The sequence below is a fragment of the Oncorhynchus nerka genome, linkage group LG25 (assembly GCF_034236695.1).
Source record: "Oncorhynchus nerka isolate Pitt River linkage group LG25, Oner_Uvic_2.0, whole genome shotgun sequence".
NCBI classification, from domain to species: Eukaryota; Metazoa; Chordata; class Actinopteri; order Salmoniformes; family Salmonidae; genus Oncorhynchus; species Oncorhynchus nerka.
Genome location: NC_088420.1, coordinates 48252541 through 48276116, shown reverse-complemented (window position 1 = coordinate 48276116; position 23576 = coordinate 48252541). Strand labels below are relative to the sequence as shown.

Sequence of the window (23576 nt, the reverse complement as noted above, 5' to 3'; positions counted from 1 at the left end):
AGCATAGGTAGCAAGCCAGAGCCAAACATTGTTAACAATTTGAGACCAACTAGCATAGGCAGGAATCCACAGAACACAACTAAAACAAATCGAGCTGATCAAAAGCAAAGAGACAGCAGAGACTTACAGATTGACAGCTGGGTCCCATCAGATGTTAAAAGAGTGGCCGAGTTACTAATGCGAGAGCCAGGAAGAGAGGTGCTTCAGAGGTAGAGGCCATTTCACCGGGCTGAGGGAAAGTCTGTGAGGGTAATACAAGAGATCTAGCGAGGAAAATCCAATGTAGATCGATTCCAGAGACAATAGTCCAGATGCGGCAGAGGGCACAGGAGATGAGGGAAACATTCAACAAGCCGGCGATCGAAGGAAGGTGGAACAGGCAGGTGGAAATGATCACAACAGCACAGTCCAGACTCAGCTGTGAGTCAGCTAGCACTAACCCAAGTTTGAAAGGTTAGAAAACTCGGTTAGTCTACTTCACAGAGAACAGGCCGAAAAGTTGACGAAACAAATAGAAGGACAAAAAAAACTATGAACAGACAAGGTACTAAACAGTTGCATCAAGCAGGAATTATCTTCCCCTTTCGTGAGACCGAGGCAAGAAGGGACAAAGAGCCTGCCTGCTGAATATGCAAGATTTCCCACATGTGGGGAATGCTCATGGATTGGTGATACCAATATAGCTTGTTTAAAATCACACTTCCTCATTATTGGTGGATTGTAGCCAATGAGAGAGAGAGATAGACATCTATACACACACATAGTAGATGACTGACAGGGGGCACTGTTTTGAAGCCACCGCACCTCTATCTTGGCACTCTCCCACATTGTAAAAAATATTTTGGAAGCTATAGAAACGCATTTGTAAATGTCTACGTTTGTTTTTGCCATATTTATTCAATAACAGACACCTTAATGCATACTTTAAAAATGACATGAGCTAAACATAATAAAATATATAAAAAACATTTTCCATGGAGTATACTTTTTTGAAAGTTCTAATGTTACTGCCCCCACTTCAACAACAAAAAATACTTAAATACATGTAACTTAATTGAAATACTGTAGAATTCCATTAACTCCTATGGAGGATGGCTTCTTCTGGGGAGTGCCAGTATGGCCAACCGGTGGCCTCAAAGCCTCTCATTGGCTAATCCATAGCATCAGCAATCCAGGGTTTATATACATCATTAATTGTAGTTTACCACTGCCAACACTAGGTATGGAATGTAATTACATGCTAGCCTGTTGAGTGGTTAACGTTAGCCAGCTCAAGCTAGCAAACAAACTCTGTACCAGAGTAGGTTCCCTGAAGGACAGTAGCAATAGTGCATTGTGGGTAGGTAACCGAAAATAAGTAAATAAATATTTTGAAACCAAAAACATTATTTTTGGAATTAGAAGTAACCAGATCGTGGATTTGGATATCCATTGTAACAACAGAGACTTCTTTCTCCCACTTAGGGCTCCCGAGCTCCCGTGCTAGAGGCGTCACCACCTGGTTCCATTTCAAGCTGTATCACAACCGGCCGTGATTGGGAGTCCCATAGGACGGCGCACAATTGGCCCAGCGTCGTTAGGATTTGGCCGAGGTAGACCGTCATTGTAAATACAAATTTGTTCTTAACCGACTTGTCTAGTTAAATAAACGGTTAAATACATAAATTATATTCTGTTGGATTTGCACCTTGCATGGCTGCTGTTGCGTTTCCCTACATACACACATCAGGCGGTTGCAGTGGTATTGCACCACTGTTGATGTGGGAGGGAAAACGTCTTTGGAAAAAACAAACACCGGAGATGTTACAAAAACAAATCAGCTTGGCTACGTGTATATTTGTATTATTTTGGACTTGAATGTGAAAAATGTGGTGTTCTGGTGGATACCGGTAAAATACCAAGGATAAAGATTAAATGTAAAGAAACCCTCCTCAAATATGGCCAATGTTAGCCAGATAGAAAGGAGGGGGAAAAAAACAGACAAACAAGTCCATGGCTGTTGGCCCCCGGCTGCACGCGTCATGCCTTAAAATGCTTAAATCCCTCTAGAGAGTGACTGTCTGTGCTTGAGAAGGCGACAATGGGGACTGTCTGCCAAGAGGGTGGGTAGATGGGTGGGGGGGGGGGGGGGTTCTAGCAGTACTAGCAGGGAACATAATGAAGCAGCACTCCAGAGATAGATAAGGAGCCAATGAGGGTGAAAATCCTCTTCCTCTGCCCAGGAACCCAGTGACTGACACGGACAATACGTCGCCTCATTGCCTTCGCTCTAAAGAGACCTGCCATCTTGTCCGAGTGGTGGTGTTCATTAGTCAGATGTGCAGTTAGAGGTTCATTGTGTTGATCAAGGGGAGAAACACATTTGAGCAGACAATGGTAGGAAATAAGACATCTGTCTTTATTAGTAGCATCCGTGAGGACATGGTGCCAACATTCGACTACAAGAAACTGGTTCATGTTTGATGGTGCTCAAAAAAATCATGGAGAGTACCGTTAGCAGGGGTCATCAAGGTGATATTGGACATAACTGGGTGGGTTCACTTATGAAGCACCCTACTTTCAAATTTCCAGTAATTTCCCCCTGGCCTCTGCACTGAGAAGCGATTCCAAACAAATAACACAATCTATCAGAGGCTGCCCTCTGCTTCACCTAGACTGGTGGTGGCACAAAGGTGTCTCCATGGTGATGGCAGACACACTGGCAGCGTTCCCGTCTTCCTGTACAACACGTCTGCTCACACACCCATACAGGCAGAGACTGAAGCTGCAGCCCCATTCCTCTGCACCATACCAGAGTTCTAGACAAAGCTGAGTGTTGGTGAACAATGTTGGTGGACATAGGGCTGTGACAGTAATTGAATAACCGTGTAATTGACGCTTATGGATAAAGACAGTCGTGAAAATAAAATAAGTCAAAAACTTTTAAATAGGCCTACATTATTGACCAAATTAGCTAAATGTATTAACTTTATTTTCGTGTAGATACACTTTACCTAACAGCGGGGGTATTTACTAATGAATAAGCCGATGTTCTGCTAACTTAAGCTAGACTGTCTATTAAAACGGTCTGCATCTCCTCTCTCCAAATGTCGCTTGATGCTCCAGCAGCTACACCGCTAGATGCACGGGGGTGTAGAAGCGCTAGCCTATAGGCTATGGCACTTGATGTGTGGACTTTCTTTTATACAATGCATGTTTCCATTGCTTGCTTGTAAATAAATATGGACAATGCGCCAATCCTCTCCAACCTGGCATGGTATAACTTAATGCGTAATCTTTTCTTAAGTTACAGACATGTATATTTGTTTCCATTTTAATGATTGTCAATTTAATACTATCGCGTAACTCCCTCTCCCCTTCATACTTTCCTTGTCAATTCATCTTATTTCCTCATTTCAGAAAGCCTAAGGTAGGCCTAGGTTTTTTAAATATGTTTTAAGGAAAGAATAAATATTTTCTTGTGTCTGACATACGCTGGCTTAGGCTTTGATTGATGGGTCCTTTTACAGGGATGTGTGTGTGTGGAGAGAGAGAGAGAGTTCGCTGATTCTCTCTATAGGCCTAGATGTCCATCGATTGACCGCAGCATCAGGGTGTGATGTTACATTTTGAAAAAAAAAAACATTGGACTTCACGCGAATGGATTTGTGTGTCGAAATAGGATCCGTATTGAATAAAAAAATAAAAAATTGCAGAAAAGCCGACAGACATGGATAAGTTAGGCATACATCTATGTTGACTCAGTCGTGCTAATTGTGTGTCAATACAAAAATGTGATAGATCCTCTCCAACCTGGCATTTCTTAATTTTTAGATTCATATTTATAAGTAATAACCTGAATAATAATTATAATAATGAAGGACCATGATAATAACAAAACTAGTTTCAAATAGGAACATATCCATGTAAACAAGTGTGACCTCCCCTTTTTACATTGGGTCTTATAGGACTAAGACAACAGTAACATACATTTAAACAAAGCAAAATTGCACGTTTCTTTTGAGTACGATAGCCTATACATTAAGTTGTCAAAACGAAAATCCTCTCCAATCTGACATTTCTTAATTTGTATACTGGACTAATATTTATAGGTAATAATGACTAATGGTAATAGTGAAGTTGCAGAGAAAAGCCAAGTGCTTCTTTTGAGTCTGATATGCACCAATCCCCCCCCAACGATTATGTTGGATGACCGTACATTGACCTGTCCAATTACCATAACCTCACATTCCAAGACCGTCACAGCCCTAAATGGACAGCTTAGAAGAGATGTTCCCATTAAATTGTCAAATATCATTGTGACAATGTTTAATTTTTGGGGGGTAATGGTTCTGTTTGTTTCCATCTGTTTCACACACTGTAGACGTGCAGCTATTTAAAGCATTCACGTCTTTCTCACTCGAATAGAGGAAACAAACATTTTCCGCACCTTACTAAGAGGCCCGTTTACAGACAGGCCTACTATTCTCGGTTTAGGCTAAACTTTGTATGTGCCAAGCTTGTGATAGGTAGGGCAGTGCTAGCCTATTCATTCACAAGAGCACACTGAACATTCACATAAGGTAGGCTTGATAACGGAATTATCAGAATCAGCCGTGACCAGGGTTAGTTTCCCACAATGGGCCTCAAACCTATCCCCAGACACACAATTCCTCCTTCAGATTCTCTGGATCACATTTCCACCACATCGCATGATGAAACCATGGAATTTGAGCTGGGAGTCTAAGCTGCTATGAGCACATAGCTCATATGGCTATGAGTCAAGGTACCTGGCTATGACCTTGGTAGTCATCGGTCACCGATTTCACTGGACGATTAACATCCTCTTCTAGGTTAGCTTCATATTGATTAATTAACGTCATTCATAAACAAAGACTTGCCGAGGGGCAGGAATCTGTGAGAACAACTTCTCACAAATAAAGACTTCACTCACAGTCGAGAGGCAGGAAACGCAGCGAAGAGAACAGAAGAGAAACCTACTCTTCCCCCTCATTCCTGGGTTGTGTCCTTCTTTATTCGAACCAGGGGGGAACGACTGCTTCCTCTCATTGAAGCCAAGAAGTTCAAGGCCGACTGCGGTACTGCAGGCATTGTTTGCAAAACATAGGAAAATCTTTGTAGTCAATCGTTGTGTAAATACATTTAAAAAAATTGAAGACAATCATTGTACGAATAATTTGTTCTATTATATCAGATGCATGTTTTTTAACTGATTGTTTAAAACAAAATCATACACAAAAGTATGGATAATTTAGTAACTAATGGCTGCCTGCAGTACTCCAGTTGGCCTTTTATTTAACCCTTATTTTACCAGGTAAGTTGACTGAGAACACATTCTCATTTACAGCAACAACCTGGGGAATAATTACAGGGGAGAGGAGAGGTTGAATGAGCCATTGTAACCTGGGGAAAATTAGGTGACCGTGATTGGTATGAGGGCAAGATAGGGAATTTAGCCAGGACACCAGGGTTAACACCAGAACTCTTACGATAAATGCCAGGGGATCTTTAGTGACCACAGAGAGTCAGGACACCCGTTTAACGTCCCATCTGAAAGGCGGCACCCTACACAGGGCAATGTCCACAATCACTGCCCTGGGGTATTGGGATATTTTTTTAGACCAGAGGAAAGGGTGCCTCCTACTGGTCCTCCAACACCACTTCCAGTAGCATCTGGCTCCCATCCAGGGACCCACCAGGACCAACCCTGCTTAGCTTCAGAAGCAAGCCAGCAGTGGGATGCAGGGTGGTATGCTGCTGGCCAAGTTGAGATACTCAATGACGGAGCAGCACTGAGCTAGCCTGCAACATCACTTCCTGGGAGTAGCTCAAACTGCACATACTGTGTCTACATAACTCTCCCACGAGACACCATCTTAGCAGATTTCCTGGGCTTCAAATGCACTATTGAGTCATCACATAGGAATGAATGGTGTCATGTGATTGATGGCTTTGTGCATTTATATATGTCAGGAAACTAGGTGTATGTAGCAAGTCACGACTTCACAGGAGAGCGTTTTGAACTTAAAAAATATTGGCAGAAATGCCTTCTCGAACATGTGAACTTTCATGTGTCTTAATATCAAACTTATGTCATCTGTAAATACATATGAAATTGTTAAATTACAAGCCTAGTTGGTTTAGACACAGAAAACCTTCCCGCTAGCCATGATTGGCTGAGATAATGAATGGGCTGGATATGCCGAGAGAGAAGTTTGAATTGGTTTGCGATGTTGCATCTTGCATCATAAAATGACCTGCTCATAATGCGTAGATTATCCTTTTACTGCAGTTTTTTCGAAAGATATGTTAGCCATGGAGAACTGCAAATATGTTGCTACTGCTCTCAATAACATTGCTGGCCGGAATTTATCAGGCGCTATTGACAAAGGTCCGTTTCTGGACGACGATTGTGCCATACAATGCTGACTCTCATTTCATAACACGTTTTGAAATCAGTGGAACACAACGGGCCAAACAAGCTGTGCAAACTAAATGGAAACACAGGATGTCTTATAAAAAGGGTTTGCAGACTGCCTGGAAGCTTTCATCCATGTATACAGGTAAGAATCTAGCTACAGATTCAGATATTATAGGTTTCTAATTTTGCCCGAAAGTTGTTTTCATTGCAAGCTAAAGCTTGCTGTTAGACAGCATGCCAGCCATCAAACTCCAGCTGGCTAACTAACATTGAATCTAACGTTTTTTGGTTAACTTTAGCTTGCTATGATAATCGTTTTGTATTGTAATGTTACTCTACAGAGTGGGATTATAGTTCATTTTTTAGCTAGCTAGCTAATGTTAACGTGACATGTCTAAACAAAAGATACCAAGTTAAAGCTTGCTGTTAGCTCGCTAACATTAGGTGGCTGGCTTGCTAGTTAACATTAACTTGTGTATGAAGCGTGTGTAACGTTAGTGATGTTCTCAGAATGCCATTTCACATTGCTAGTTATAGCCTAATGTTAGCTAGTTAACATTTAACTTGTTGGTTTACTTTAGCTAGCTATTGGTTAACTTTAGCTAGCTTGCTGTTAGCTAGCCAGCTGACATTAAAATGGCTGGCTAGCTAAAGTAGCAAACATTATCTGTATGAACTGTGTGTAGTGATGTTCTCAGGATGCCATTTCGCATCCATTGTATAATAATGCTAAAATATTTGCATCTGGAATGTGTCTTTCAGCATTAAATCAGTAGAACACGCCCGACTCTAATCCGCCAGTCATACAGTCATCAAAAAGAGAGCTGGCCCAAGCAAGCAAAGGCAGCAGCGCAGTCATCAACTACATGCACCATTTCTTCCCCAATTACGGAGTTGGACCTGAATTGTGATAAGTGCAGTGGCCAAAACAAGAACAAGTGTGTGCTCTGGTATTGTGCCTGATGGACCAAGCTCCATCACAATCTGGACCTTCACTTCCTGATCACAGGCCACACCAAGTTCGCCCCGGACTGGTGCTTCGGCCTCATCAAGCAGCGCTTCAGAAAGACCAGAGTGAACACTGAGATTGCTGATGTTGTGAAGGACAGCACTGTGACAGGGGTCAACATCCCACAGCTGATTGGACTGGAGGATGGTATGGTGCTTGTGGAAAACTATGGAGGGCAAACAACATCTGACTCCGTAGTTCAGGCCATTGCCACAGATCAAGCAGTACCAGCACTTCTGGGTAAAAATGTCTTTTTTTATTTGTATGAGGTTATTCTTATCTAAACTTGGGAGGTGAATTAATGTTGTGCAGGGTTGTAATGTCTTCAAATGTTTTGTTATTCCCTATTTTACAGCTTCGATGCTCTGGAGCCTGGTGTTGTCACCAAGGAGCGTTCTGACTGTCGAGCAGCGCTGACATCCTTCCTCCCATAGGTGGTCCCATTGTTCCTCAAAAAATGCAGTGTATGATATACCCTTTTGTAGCTCTGAGTCTCTACTTTTATCCGATATAAAAAACTGAAATTAAAATTGCGCTACACAAGACCGAATCCAGGTGGTGAGTAACATATACAGTCATTGGTTCGAACACCGCCAGGCTGCAGCCTCTCTCGGCCGAGAAATTTCTTAAGAGCTTAAGGACCATGGAGAATAATGAGTGTAGGAAGTGTCACCTCCACACCAGAGGAAGCAGCCCCTCCCTTGGCCTCTGCTGACAAAGCCACTGTCTTTCCTGCCTCTCAGAGACAACTTCCTGTGACATGGTCCAAGCTGAGAACATAGGCTTCACACAACAAACCCCTTGTATGATTAGCCTATAGGGACCTGAGTTTTTCTTGGTCAGGGTATATGGGTCAGAAATCTTGGGCCAGGAGTTACCGTCAAGTAACCGGAGCAGCACAAACTCTTGGACCCCATGTATGAAAAATGGCATAGGTCATTGTGTAGATCCTATAATTTACAATGTCCATGCGTCAACTACGTTTCCTTAGTTTTCATAAATATCTCAAGGCACGGCAAGTGGGCTACAATGCAATAACAATAACCATAGTCAGAGGCCATGCATGAAATGCATCGAATTCCTGACAGGTCAAGAGTTTCTCACATGACAACCTGTGCTTCATCAGTGCTTTAGCAATGAATGAGCAGAGGGTTGACCTCGCTTTGCCATTGTGGAAAACCTGGTTAGGGAAAGGGGATACTTTGTCACTTGCACAACTAAATGCATTCAACCGCAATGCGTTTATGCATTTAACCCAACCCCTCTGAATCAGAGCGCCTTAATCGACGTCATTGGCGCCCAGGGGGGTTAACTGCCTTGTTCAAGGGCAGAACAGCGGATATTTCCACCTTGCCGGCTTGGGGATTCGAACAAGCAACCTTTCGTTTAATATCCCAACGCTTTAATCGCTAGGCTACCGGCGGAGGAACATTTTGTTACCAGTTAAGGCTGAAATAGTTTCTCTCCTGTTAAATGGCTTCCTGAAAGTTACCATGAGACTCACTGAATGAAGGCTATGAAGTCCTGAAAATGTGTTATCCAAGCACTTAATGAAATGGACTAGTCAGCGACATATTCCCAGTGCTGTACTTCATTCATAAAATGTAATTGATTTATTGTCCATGTGAATTAGGCTTATGTTCCCTATTTAATCATCATTGATCTGATCTTGATTATGATCTGATTAACACAGACATAGCATTTCAATGGATACGGTAAAAGGACTCAAAACCAATTACAGTAAATGAAGGGCAGTGCAACATTGTATGATTAGAGGTAAAGCAATACATCTATATGAAACGTCAGCCTCTCGTATGTGGCCACATACACTTAAAATGATATCACCCATCACAAAGCAATCATAATAACATAATAGCAGCCTAAATAGTGTAGAGTAAACCACCAGACCAATCCCACTAAAAACTTAAGGGTTTAATCACATGGATCATCAATCTCTCCCCAGTATTTTCATCCCGCAAGGACATTGATAGATGAGTGCTGAACTTGCCTAAAGCCAGTGGCAGTGCAATCAGTCTTCCTCAGTCAGTCACACACGCACACTAGTGATGGGCATTTGACATTATTTCACTATTCAAATAATAATCATTTATTATTTTCAAATAGTCTAAAAATATATATATATATATATATATATATATATATTAATAAATAGAAACGCTCTCCATTACATGGCCTATGCAGTCACCAGAAAACGCTAACATCCTGTTCAGGGATACAGCATTTTCAACTGGCATTGCTAGTTATAGCCTAATGTTAGCTAGCTAACATTGAACCTGGTAGGTTAGCTACCTGCAGATTCATGCAGGGTAGTAATGTTATGAGTTGGGATTATGGTTCAATGTTAGCTAGCTGTCTAAACAAAATACTCCACTTTGCAAGTGACCATTTCACTACAACTTCTGTATCCTGTGCATGTGACAAATACTATATAAAATAAAATCAAAGTGTACGTGTTTACCAGAGACAGTAATGTGAAGAACATGACCTGCACCAAAGTCAAATTAGGATATAACGTTAGGCCAACGAGTCAGTGTCCAAGTTATGAAATTCTCTGGTAGAAAACCCTGCTTTTATTATTTCGTCACACTCACATCTGTAAGCTATTTTCTGTACTTGGCTCGCCATTAACTTGTAAATAATGATCAGTTTATTTTCCTGTAAAAATTAAGACAAATGAGCTAAAGTGAAGACGTTGTGGAGATGTTGCTATATGATAATGGTCATTATTTGAACTAGCTATCTAGCTAACAGGCTAGAAACGAACCAAAATATTGTTTAGAAAGTTGCTTTAAGTTGCCGGGTTTGCAAGATTGCCATTTAGTAAATTAATTTTTAAAACAGATGAGTTTATTGGTGTTAAAATACACTAGTTATGCTATTTTGGACCACCAGGCTGCTGATGTCATGCAGCCTGTAGTTTACATTTTTTGATACAAGTTTGACATTGGACGAGAATAGAATGTTCATGATGTCACTGCGACAACTGTCAATAAACGTAGTATAAACCAGTCTTTATTCTTGAAATCTTTGGTTGTTTAAGTAACAGTGCATTAGAAAAGTATTCAGACCTTGACTTTTCCACATTTTGTTACGTTGTAGCCTTATTTAAAATTGTATTAAATAAAACAATTCTCAATCTACACACAATACCCCATAATGAAAAAGCGAAAACTGGTTTTTAGAAATGTTTGCAATATATATATATATAAATATATTTCTGCATTTGATTTGTTTTACATAAATATTCAGCCCCTTTACTATGAGACCTGAAATTAAGCTCAGGTGCATCCTGTTTCCATTAATCATCCCTGAGAAGTTTCTACAACATGATTGGAATCCACCTGTGGTAAATTCAATTGATTGGACATGATTTGGGAAGGCACACACTTGTCTATATAAGGTCCCATAGTTGACAGTGCATGTCAGAGCAAAAACCAAGCCGTGAGGTCGAAGGAATTGTCTGTAGAGCGCCGAGACAGGATTGTCGTGGCACAGATCTGGGGAAGGGTACAAAAAAAATGTATGCAGCATTGAAGGTCCCCAAGAACACAGTGGCCTCCATCATTCTTAAATGGAAGTTTGGAACCACCAAGACTCTTCCTAGAGCTGGCCGCCCAGCCAAACTGAGCAAACGAAGGAGAAGGGCCTTGGTCAGGGTGGTGACCAAGAACCCAATGGTCACTGACAGAGCGCCAGAGTTCCTCTTCCAGAAGGATAACCATCTCTACAGCACTCCACCCATCAGACCTTTTGTGGTAGAGTGGCCAGACAGAAGCCACTCCTCAGTATAAGGCAGAGCAGCCCGCTTGGAGTTTGCCAAATTTCGCTTAAAGACTCTCAGACCATGAGAAACAAGATTCTCTGGTCTGATGAAATTAAGTTTGAGTCACGTCTGGAGGAAACCTGGCACCATACCTACGGTGTAGCATGGTGGTGGCGGCATCATGCTGTGGGGTTGTTTTTCAGCAGCATGGACTGGAAGACTAGTCAGGATTGAGGGAAAGATGAACGGAGCAAAGTACAGAGAGATCCTTGATGAAATCCTGCTCCAGAGTTCTCAGGAGCTCAGACTGGGGGCGAAGGTTCACCTTTCAACGGGACAACGACCCTAAGCACACAAAACAATGCAGGAGTGGCTTTGGGACAAGTCTCTGAATGCCCTTGAGTGGCCCGGCCAGAGCCCGGACTTGAACCCAATCAAACATCTCTGGAGAGACCTGAAAATAGCTGTGCAGCAATGCTCCCCATCCAACCTGACAGAGCTTGATAGGATCTGCAGAGAAGAATGGGAGAAACTCCCCAAATACAGGTGTGCCAAGCTTGTAGCGTCATACCCAAGAAGACTCGAGGCTGTAATCGCTTCCAAAAGGTGCTTCAATAAAGTACTGAGTAAAGGGATAACTTCTTTGGGATCGGTGTCCCTTCCTCTGGACGGTTGAGCTAACGTAGGCTAATGTGATTAGCATGAGGTTGTAAGTAACAAGAAAATGTCCCAGGACATAGACTTATCTGATATTGGCAGAAAGCTTAAATTCTTAATGTAACTGCACTGTCCAATTTACAGTAGCTATTACAGTGAAATAATACCATGCTATTGTTTGAGTGCACAATTTTGAACATAAGGTTATTAATAAACAAATTAGGCATATTTGGGCAGTCTTGATACAACATTGAACAGAAATGCAATGGTTCATCGATCAGTCAAAATTAGCACATACACAGCTAGTGGCCAAAATGTATATTGCACTTGGGCTGGAATAATACATTACGGCCTTTCTCTTGCATTTCAAAGATGATGGTACTAAAGAACAGTTGGTTTTTTCTTTGTATTATCTTCTACCAGATCTATTGTGTGTTATTCTCCTACATTCCTTTCACATTTCCACAAACCTCAAGTGTTTCCTTTCAAATGGTACCAGGAATATGCATATCCTTGCTTCAGGCAGTTAGATTTGGATATGTCATTTTAGGCAAAAAAATGTAGGCTGAATGATAAAACGGCTATTTCCATGTAAAAATGTTATGGGATGCGTTTTTCTTCATAGTTTATTTTTTTAAATGGTAGGCGACTCTGGTAAGCCCACATTATGATCAAAAAGCCACAGTAGCCTACTTGGCCACTGTCAAAAATTTAACTTAACAGGTACAGCCTCAGTGGTCACAGTAAACACGCACCGGAAGTTACAAAGAATTTTCACATCGTCCAAGTTTGCACTCAGTGCCTCAAAAAAACTAGAGGGAACATTAGTAGTACTACCTTTTTATGTATAATGTTTTTAGCAAGCACTCTTATCCAGAGCAATTTACAGGATCAATTCGCTCGACAGCACAGACACCCCACCCACCTAGTCGGCTCTGGATTCGAACCAGCGACCTTTCGGTTACTGGCTCAACACTTCCCCTCTGTTATCTGCCGATTGCTTGCTAGCACCCACATGAGGGCGAGGCTAGGGTGGCTAGGAGAGTGCCGCTTGTATAGTGCAAATGGCCAGTGTAACACACACACACACACACACATTGGAGTGTCAGAATTCTAGGCAGCCATCTAAATACTAACATATTTGATGCCACTGATTAAAGTAGGAAATCAACACTCTCCAGGAAAGAGACTGAAGAAAGACCCAGGCATATAAAATGTGTGAACAGCATCCGTAAGAGTTTAATGTCTGGCATGAATAGCAAAAATGCTTCTAATAGCCTAATCCCCCCCGAACACTCTCCCCTCTGCAGCTCCCCAGCTCCCAAACTGGCCTGTGCTCAGTTCCTGATAATAACACAGCCTACCGTCTGCCTGCGGCTAGACAGCATAATCCCATTGGTGGCAGGCAGCACTGCAGACAAGAGGTTTCCCAACAACAGAAAACACACAGGCTCAGGCAAGGCAACCCCACCAAAAAGGGATGTGAATGGGCCCGCGTAATCTACCATGCAGGGGAGCAATCCGGGCCTTGGGGACAGAGGAATAAGGGAAGAGAGGGTGTAAGAGATAAAAGCTCCTAACTACAATCCCTTTGTTGAGAGAGCCTTCAGTAAACAAGTTTGTGTGTAGACAGACACAGTCCCAGGTGAACCTTGGCATGCCTGCACTAAGTTAGGCCATAGTGAGCTTGCTCACACTTGTTTGTTAATGAGAAAACAATGAGTTGTAGTGCAGCGTTCATGCCTCAATCTCTCTCGGCGTGCAGGCAGAAGCCATGAATTCCTTGCTCAGTTCCTGGCACCACACTTTATAGTTAAACCCAGCTGTTTCAGTGCAGAATTGTTTTTTCTTCTGTAAAGCTAAACATGACAGAATGTGCCATACTGTGGACCACCTCTGACATGCATGATGAGAGGCCTCATATTGGCGTGAACCAAGCAACTGGGGTGAGATTTTATATATTTAACTAGGCAAGTCCGTTAAGAACAAATTCTTATTTACAAACCCGGACGCTGGGCCAATTGTGCACCGCCCAATGGGACTCCCAATGACGGCCTGTTGTGATACAACCTGGATACGAACCCGGGTGTCTGTAGTGATAGATCATTTATTCATACCTCTTATCCTAGCTCCTTAGGAACAATGTCAAGTTTCGTCTTTGGGAAAACATGATGTTCGAGGGACACGTCAAACACGTGCACTTGCTTTAAAAATGTGTTTCGGAATTCTAACGCTAGATGGCTCTCGCCATGAAGACATCTTTGTTCGGGAAGGGACATTTAAATTCCCGTCCTCGATTTGACCATCCAACACTCCCATTTGGTCCATTTCTCAATGATGAGACAAACATTTTCCAACATCAAAATGTTCTCTAGAATTCAGGCTACTTCCTCTTCCTGTACTGGCGTGGACGGCAGTACCCCCATTGCCTTGCCTATTGTTTATTGCCCCCCAAACCCACAAAAGTCACTTATTTGAAATAAGTTCATATCAAGTTAATATGGCATCCTCACGGCATGAATCGTGACATGACAACTAGTTAACACAGTAACAAAAACATTTAGCTACAGATGAAGGTTTCGGATTTCTGGCTGGCTGTCAGAAGGCGCAAGACAAAACTTGACAAACACTAAAACGACAACAGAGCCGAGACAACTGTGTTTGATTCGAAGTTTCTGCTCTAAAACTGACTAGATAACGTTACATATACTGCAAATAAAGTACAATTGGCTGATAAATCAACTGTTAATTCTACTCCTAACCAAATACTATAAAATAACTAGCAACCGCAGGGAGTTCATTTCCGTATAATTGCGTGCTGTGTTTACTTGTGCAGAGATCTGGCACTGGGATAAAAAAACAATAATAATAATAAACGTTTAATGACTCCGATTTCAACTACCACATCGTCCGTTGTATGTCTAAAAGAAAGTAGGTAAACAAACGAATATGTAGCCAAACTGCGCAAAGGTCTGTTCGCTCGCGCTGGGTGCTCGCAAGATGCTCTGCACGGTCTTGATTGAACCTCTATTCACAGAGCGAGACTGACATCGCAATACGACTTGACTTTCCTGAACAGATTATTGACGCACTCCTGTCATTGTCAGGTATGTCATTAAGGAATATGTCGGCTCCTTACCTGCCATGAAACCAGTCATTACAAATGTCGCATTCAATCATAAACCGGCTAACATCGTAAGACTGCCGGCAGACACAGTACAGCGGGGCCGCCGCCATCTTCTTAGTGTCCAAACAAACAACGCAGCCAGAAAGTTGGGCGGGGACTGTTTTCAACATACACGGAAAAAGCCGAGGGCGAAACGATAATTTACGATAATGTTGGGAGACCACACGACCACTCTGCGAAGCATGATATTTGTTAATCATAATAAGCAATAATTTACTATTATTCAATCCAAGCAACAATCGCAACACCATAATGTAGGCTATATTAACTCAACTTGCATGCACGCTAAATAAAATAACAAGTTGTAGAGTGTTATAAGCCAGATATCTTTGATGTGGCCTGTTGGCACCAGGTGCTCCAAATTGTTAATAAAAGAGCGTGGTCTCTGGTATAAACGTTTGGCTAAAGCGGCGATTCCGGTTGGACCAAACGGCGAAATCTTTTTTTAACCCATAGTATGGAAACTAGTGTGGGACTGGAATGTGATGTGGCATATAGGACTTTTATTGTGATATCCATCCATACCTGTATTCTAATTGGCTCCTGTATTAGAGCAAGGGCTTCTGGGTAGAAGATCAGTCAGCGCTGCCATGATGTAGTTTGTGGGATTGTGCCAATCACTCTCCCATTATTATGTATTCTATATATTCCCTTATGAGATATACAGTCTCATCATTAACATATGAAGTCTGATGCACTGGTGCTGCATTCTGTTAGCTTCTTCAATTACAAGACCTTCAACCCACGTCCTCACACTAGGAACAACATTGCAATTGGTAGTGTTTGTAGGCATTGTAGCTATACATTTATAACATACACTTTTCTTCTGAATCGAGAAGAGAGAAAGTATTGGCAAGAACAGGCTTTAGTTAAAAAGTTACTGAATCGTTTCTTCTAGAATTCACATATTGCAGTTTTAATGTATATGGTTGTTCCATTTAAGTTCAATATCTTTCTGACTATACTCCTTTATATTTGAACGAAACCTTCCAAACATGTTTGCCCATGGTAGGTGGTCAGAAAGTGACAATTTGGACCTGGATGCCAAAACATTTAGGAGACAGAGTTGCTTAAAGTTGACTCATTTTGTAGCTACAGATTGTACACCAAAGTATAACCAAAGATTTTTGGTGTCCATTGACAAATCTATGTTGGCGGTTGGTGTGAGGTGTTGCTGTAACGCCCAGTAATGGACTTAAAAAATATTTGGTTATATCACATTATATTGCGTACAATCTGTAGCTAACCCATTTTGCATACCCTACCATGAGACATCCATGTCGAGTTTGATATTTTTGAAAGCAAACATAAAACATGTACTTTTTTTTTCTTTAAAGTCAATTACCTAAAATTGTAAACCCTGAATTTTCTCATGTTCACATATATTGAGACTTAGATCCTATTTTAGATCATCTGAGGTTTTGTGTTATGCCCGCCATTGGTTGAGACACAGCATTCTCTTAAATACAGAGAGGGTGGGTGTCATTTCAATCATAGAAACAAATCATATCCATCAATCAAATGTATTTATGAAGCCCTTTTTACATCAGCAGATGTCACAAAGTGCTAGACAGAAACATAGCCTAAAATCATAGAATACTTCAGACCACTACAATTTAGCTGGTACATAGAATTTTTAAGTTTCAACAAAGTTATGGATATACTGACAAGATAGATGTCTCTACAACCTAACAATGGGAGTCGTTGTCCACAAAGCATCATTGTGGGCTCTAGCTCCTGCCTATCCTTTCTTTGGATTGGTGGATGCATCTCATTATTGTAATCCTTTTTTGAATATTCGATGAGGGTTGTTGACGTCAATCGCCTGTATTCAATTGGGAGAAATGCTATGCTACTAGCCTCATGCCATCAATATGGATAGCCATCTCAGTGTTTTTTCTCAAAGTTGCCGGGATTTCACATGTCCTACTTACATCAGTGTACTCGCAACAATGTAAGCATTACAAAACTTCTATTCGGTCAAATAAACCTCATGGAGCAAATAAGCCATACATTTTGTTGTTGACCAAATTTGACACTCATTGACCTCCATACAAAAATTCCTTGCTTGGTGGGCAAAACCACAAAAAAAATGCCACCTGCTGGAGGGAGACAGGTTTTCCGTGGAGTTGGGCCTCTCTTGCGCATTCTCTCTGGTTTCAATTTCTACCAGAAAGATGGCTCGCCAGTCCGCCCACCGTCGAATGTCAACTTGAATGTGAATGTCTATTCTATTATCTATATTTCTATGATTTCAATAGGTTTCCTATGGAAGATTGACAGTTTAATATAAGACAATGGATATTCCCACTCAAGTCAACATTCTCTGATGTGAAGACCAACCATAATCCTGTTAATTGTGGTACCATTTAAAAGATGACATTTGAATTTTATCCAGATTTTTTGTTAATTTATCAGCCAGAATATGACACCCAGCCGTGATTGAAGAGCACACGGTCATAATCGATGGTGGGCACAACACCTCTGATGTCAAATACGGTCTAAGCTACAACATACAATATATGAACATGAATTTTTTTTTTTTTTTTTTCAGTAAATTATACAAGTTTGACAACCCTGTTTGTAAGCTTTCAAATGATACCATACTCTACAATTTATATTTTTCAGTGATGAAGTCATGGATGTGTGATGGTCAACTTCGAGCACCTCTATCTCCTGAATGTTTTGGTATTTAGGTCCAAAAAGTCACTTTTAGAGCAAACATGTATGGAAGGTTTCGTTCAAATTAAAAGGGTTACAGTCAAAAAGTGTTTAAAATCATATGGAACGACCCTATTCGTTGGCACAGATGTCAAATCAAATCAAACGTTATTTGTCACATGTGCCAAACACAATATGTGTAGACCTTACTGTGAAATGCTTACTTGCAAGACCTTACCCAACAGTGCAGTTCAAGAAAGAGTTAAAAAAATATTGACCAAATAAGCTAAAGTAAAAAATTATAAAAAATTAACACAATAAAATAACATTAACGAGGCTATATACATGTTAGTCGAGGTAATTTGTACATGTAGGTATGGGTGAAGTGACTATGCATAGATAATAAACAGTGAGTAGCAGCAGTGTAAAAAAAAAATGGAGGGGCGACTTACGGTCAGATGCCGAGCAGTTACCATACCAGGCGGTAATGCAACCAGTCAGGATGCGCTTGATGGTGCAGCTGTATAACTTTTTGAGGATCTGGCGACCCATGCCTTTATCTTTTCAGTCTTCAACGTCTATTCCACGTTGGAAACAACGTTGATTCAACCAGTTTGTGCACAATGATTTAGGCTTCATGGGTAATTGTGTGATCAATAATTTGATGTTTAAGAATTGAGTAGGCTATTTGTACAGAAGTGTGTAGGCCTAAATAATACACTTAAAAATGCTTAAAGCCAAATGGCAGCCCCACCCCTTAATTTGCTGAGGATAGGGATAGAGAAATGTAATGGAGCTTCGGTGCATTGATTGACAGTCCATGGCATAGGCACTTTGAAGTTACATTGTTTGTACAATGACATCGGCCTATACCAGTGTCTATTTTAGCATGTAAATCTTGGCGGGGCAAACGAATAAAACATGTTTTAGATGCATGCCAGCAAAGCCACTACACAACACAACACTAAACAATACATGAATTGCACTATAAAGGTGACGAAAGGTGCCCACAAACTGTTAGGGCCTGCATAAAGCTGTCCCAACAGCAGAGTCCCAACATCTTACAACTGCTACACCTGGCTATCAGCGGAGCCTTGTCTCGTAGCAAAACAGTTCATTCAGCCTCATTTACTGCCTTTAACAAAACACAGCTGATATGGCTGACTTGCTTCAATAAATGTGGTTTCTACTGACAATTGAGATGTAGAAATTATGGCATAAGGAGACGACGATTGGATAAGAGGCAATCCGTAATTTTGATTAAGACATTAATGAGCGAGCTAGGATGGACGTAGTCAATATAACTATTTGTTCAACACTTTGAAATGTACAGCGACAGAATTCAGAACATACGCTTATTATTACTTTCTAAGCTACAGTATACTGTACATATCTCCCTGGCATATTACATAATTTATGCAGCAGCATACAATACATTTTTGGACATACCTTGTGCTGTGCTTACACGCGGCGGTCCTTCGTAGGCAAATTTTGTCATTAAACTTTGTCATCAAAGTCTGGCATTCTCTTGATTTATGGTACTTTTAAGACAACTGTGAACTTGAAAAACCCCAATGTTGAATCATGACGTTAGTGATCTTCAGGTCGGAGCTCTAGAAAGAGGCCCGAGTTCCCGACTTGGAATTCCGAGTTGGATGACCGTTCAAAACGTATTTTCTCAGTCTGAGCTCATTTTTTTCAGATTTCCCAGTTGTCTTGAACTCACTGATGTCTGAGATTTCCCAGTTCCGAGTTTCCAGGTGTTATGAATGCAGAAGAAGTCATGCTGGATGGACAGCATGGCCAATGTTGAATGTTTATCCTTTTAAGCTTGGAAAAGAGACCCTTAAACCCAGACTTGGACCACACACCCACTCCACTGAATAGCAGGCTAGTGATTGCTTTGCAATGCTTGCATGCTAAAATCGGTTTCCTATTGAACATACTTCTTTCTGAAATAAATATTAGTTTGATTACATTTTAGTAAAGGAATAAATAGAAACGTATTTTGACTTGTTGAAACAAAAGTTTATGGGTAGATTTTCGGATTCCTTTGTCTGCAAGTTGAACGAGTGGATTACTCAAATCGATGGCGCCAACTAAACTGACTTTTTGGGATATTAAGAAGGATTTTTATCTATCAAAACAACACTACATGTTATAGCTGGGACACTTTGGATGACAAATCAGAGGAAGATTTTCAAAAAGTAAGTGAATATTTAATCTTTTTATGTGAATGTATGAAACCTGTGCAGGTGGAAAAATATTTTGATGTGGGGCGCCGTCCTCAAACAATCGAATGGCATGTTTTTGCTGTAATAGCTACCGTAAATCGGGCAGTGCAGTTAGATTAATAAGAATTTAAGCTTTCAGCTGATATAAGACACTTATATGTACTTTAATGTTTAAAATCAATCATATTTATCATTATTTATTTGAATTACGCGCCCTCCCGTTTCACTGGAAATTGTCCCGCTAGCCGGACACCGATCCTTAAGGAGTTTTAAACCTAGACTTGGACCACACATCTACTCCACTGAATAGCAGGCTAGTGATTGCTTTTACAATGCTTGCAGGTAGCCACTGATTCCTTCCAAACCACTCATTGTTGAATTTGCGATTTCCAACTTGTTTTGTAATGTTTCTGTCCAATGGCCGATGAGCACCGATACGTTTTATCTATAGAATTCTAGCACCTTGGGTGTTGACATAGAGCTACAATAGAAGTGGATTTGGATTGGAACCGGTGTTATTGTCAGATGACATGGTCTAAATCCTTCAATCGTGGATAACGACCACCACCCTGCGGAGTTTTGATAAAACAGTTTATAGTAATTCTCCGACAGACTGGAGTTTGGGGCGTCGCCTGTATGTTACTGGGACCAATCAGAGATCTGGCAGAAACTTTGTAAACAAGTCTTACACGTTGTGGGAAATATATTTGATTTGATCGTTTCAGTGAGTTGTATCGTTGGGAAACCCGCAGGACTGGAAGACTTCACTAAGGTAATGGAAAATGTGGTTATATTTTGTAACTAAATATTTTGCTGCTCATCTTTTATGCTGTTGCATTGAGCTCGAGCGCAAGTGAAACGTTGGCAGACATCCGGTGAGATAGCATAGCTACCTTAAATAGTTAAACACATCTCAGTTAACAGCCTACACAAATAATTTCCCTCATTTTCAACTGTAGCAACACAAACTTGAGTTTTGATTGGCAATTGTTATTTTTCAATAATAACCAACTAAACTGTCGTGATAATCGCCAGCCCACTATTGCGCAATTGTCTGCTTCTCGCTACTATGTAACGTAACGGCTGTTAAATGACAGTGGCTGTAGCCTGTAGCTGTTGGCTACAGCTCTGGCACACACATTCATTGAAGCACCTCAGTCACGCCCCAATAGTCTTCCTTTTGTAACAATAGAAAAGTGAACTAACCATTAATCCTGCTCAGTTCAGTTTGAAATGCTTTTCGAAATTGAGAGATCGGGGGTTTGCTCCTGATGTGTTCCGATTGTGTGAACGAGCCTGCGTAGGCTAAATGATGAGTGGATACCAACTGTCTGGAATACTTTACACATGATCAAATAATGAACAATTGGGACCTATAGGCTATTACACAGGCCAGTGGTTTTCAAACCTCTAGGACCCAAAACTATTCACAATTTCGTTGTAGCCCTGAGCTCACCTGATTCACCTATTCAAGGGCTTGATGATTAGGTGAACATTTTACAATCCCCGGTGCTAGCTGTGGAATAATTAAAATACATGGAACGGCTGGGGGTCCCCAGAGGCGAGGTTTGAAAACCCCTACCATAAACTACTCCCTCTAGATAAGGGATTGTAAACTTTGATGGGGTTGGGGGACACAAAAAAATCTGAAATCATCATGAAGGGCGTCAGTTGCTCACATCTGTGTACTCACATCATATTAGAGCCAGAATACAGTGAGGCGTGTCTGTGATTCTAGATGTTGATTTATGGTTGACCCTGAGTTTGCAAGAACAACTGTCCTCTTCAGAACCCATCGTTTTGCCCAGGGAGTGCCAAATGGAGGTTGGGTATATAGATGGTGTCATGGAGAATACATGTTTCTATATTACAATCAATCACCAAAATAATTCACATTAGAATGCATTTGTAATACTTGTTCAAGAGCACACACTAACGAATTCCCTTTAATCCCCTATGCATTTTCTTAAGACCATTCCCCTATATGCAAATAGTCTTATTGACAATAATTGTTTTTTATTTGTTTATGAATAAATCACACTTTGCAGCAGTGTGATGCAGTGACTTGAAAACAGAAAAGGTATTATCTGGAATATTCTGTGAATTTTCAAGAAGGAATTTACACATTTTCTCACTTTCATAAGTCACTGTCCTAAAGATACCAAACAGCTTTAGTAGAAACAGATTGACGTCACCATTTCCTGTCATATCTCAAATACAAAGAGACATCACCGCAGTGACACAAAAATAAGTAAACAAACATTACATGGTCTTGTTTTGTACATGTTGAACTTATGACAACTTGAAATGATACGTTATAGTCTAAACACTATGGTAAAATACAAATTGTTTAATTTATTGACAGCAATAAGACAAACAGCTTTTTGAAAGAGTAGATTGTGAAGTGAAAATGTTTTTGTTTGTGTGGCAGTCACCACAGCTGTTCTAAGGAGTGGCTCGTGTTTTTTCTCTGTCTTCTGGTAAATGCTATTGATGCGTATATGGTAGTGTTGAGAATTCCCCTATACAGTGCCTTCAGAAAGTATTCACCCCTTGACTTTTTCCACATTTTGTGTCACAGCCTGCATTTAAAACGGATTAAATTGAGATTGTGTCACTGGCCAACACACACTACCCCATGATGTCAAAGTGGAATAATGTTTTAAGAAATGTTTACAAATTCATTAAAAATTAAAAGCTGAAATGTCTTGAGTCAATAAGTATTCAACCCCTTTGTTATGGCACGCCTAAATAAATTCAGGAGTAAAACAAGTCACATAATAAATTGAATGGACTCACTCTGTGTGCAATAGTAGTGTTTAACATGATTACCTCATCTCTGTACCCCACACATACAAATAATTTTAAGGTCCCTCAGTCAAGCAGTGAATTTCAAACACAGATTCAACTACAAAGACCAGGGAGGTTTTCCAATGCCTCGCAAAAGGGCACCTATTGGTAGATGGGTAAATAAAAGAAGACATTGAATATCCCTTTGAGCATGGGGAAGTTATGAATTACACTTTGGATCGTGTATCAATACACCCAGTCACTAGAAAGATACAGGCGTCCTTCCAAACTCAGTTGCCGGAGAGGAAGGAAACCGCTCAGGGATTTCACCATGAGGCTAATTGTGACATTAAAACATTTAGAGCAGGGTTCTCCAACCTTGAGAGCTACTTAAAAAATGTTTTTATAAACATGTAGCGAGCTACTAACACAGACTGACAGGGGTAATAATTGCTGGAAATGAATGGACAGATATTGTGTTAGGTTTGGCTTTTTAACCCAATAGTGGCTAACCGGGGGGGGGGGGGGGGGGGTAATGTTGCATTGATGAGATATTAGCTGGGAGCTTGCAATGTCATACTTGTGTGATTTTGTTTGCAGTGGAACACGTGAAAATTGCATGTACTTTCAACCTGTTGGAGAACCCTGAATTGGAGTTTAGTGGCTGTGATAGGATAAAACTGAGGATGGATTGTAGTTACAGCAACATTGTAGTTACTCCATAATACTAACCTAAATGACAGAGTGAAAAGAAGGAAGCCTGCACATGATAAAAAAATATTCCAAAACATGCATCCTGTTTGCAACAAGGCACTAAATTAAAGCTGCAAAAA

The 23576-nt window shown here is 40.8% G+C and overlaps 1 protein-coding gene across 1 annotated transcript in view; it reads right to left on the bottom strand.

The window, feature by feature from the left end:
* Positions 1-15130, bottom strand: part of kdm7ab (lysine (K)-specific demethylase 7Ab) — a 47719-nt gene extending 32589 nt beyond the window's left edge. The window contains 1 exon segment of the mRNA XM_065009812.1: positions 15011-15130. Within this exon segment, the coding sequence (XP_064865884.1) occupies positions 15011-15108 (98 nt within the window). The 5' untranslated portion in view covers positions 15109-15130.
* Positions 15131-23576: the final 8446 nt, after the last annotated feature.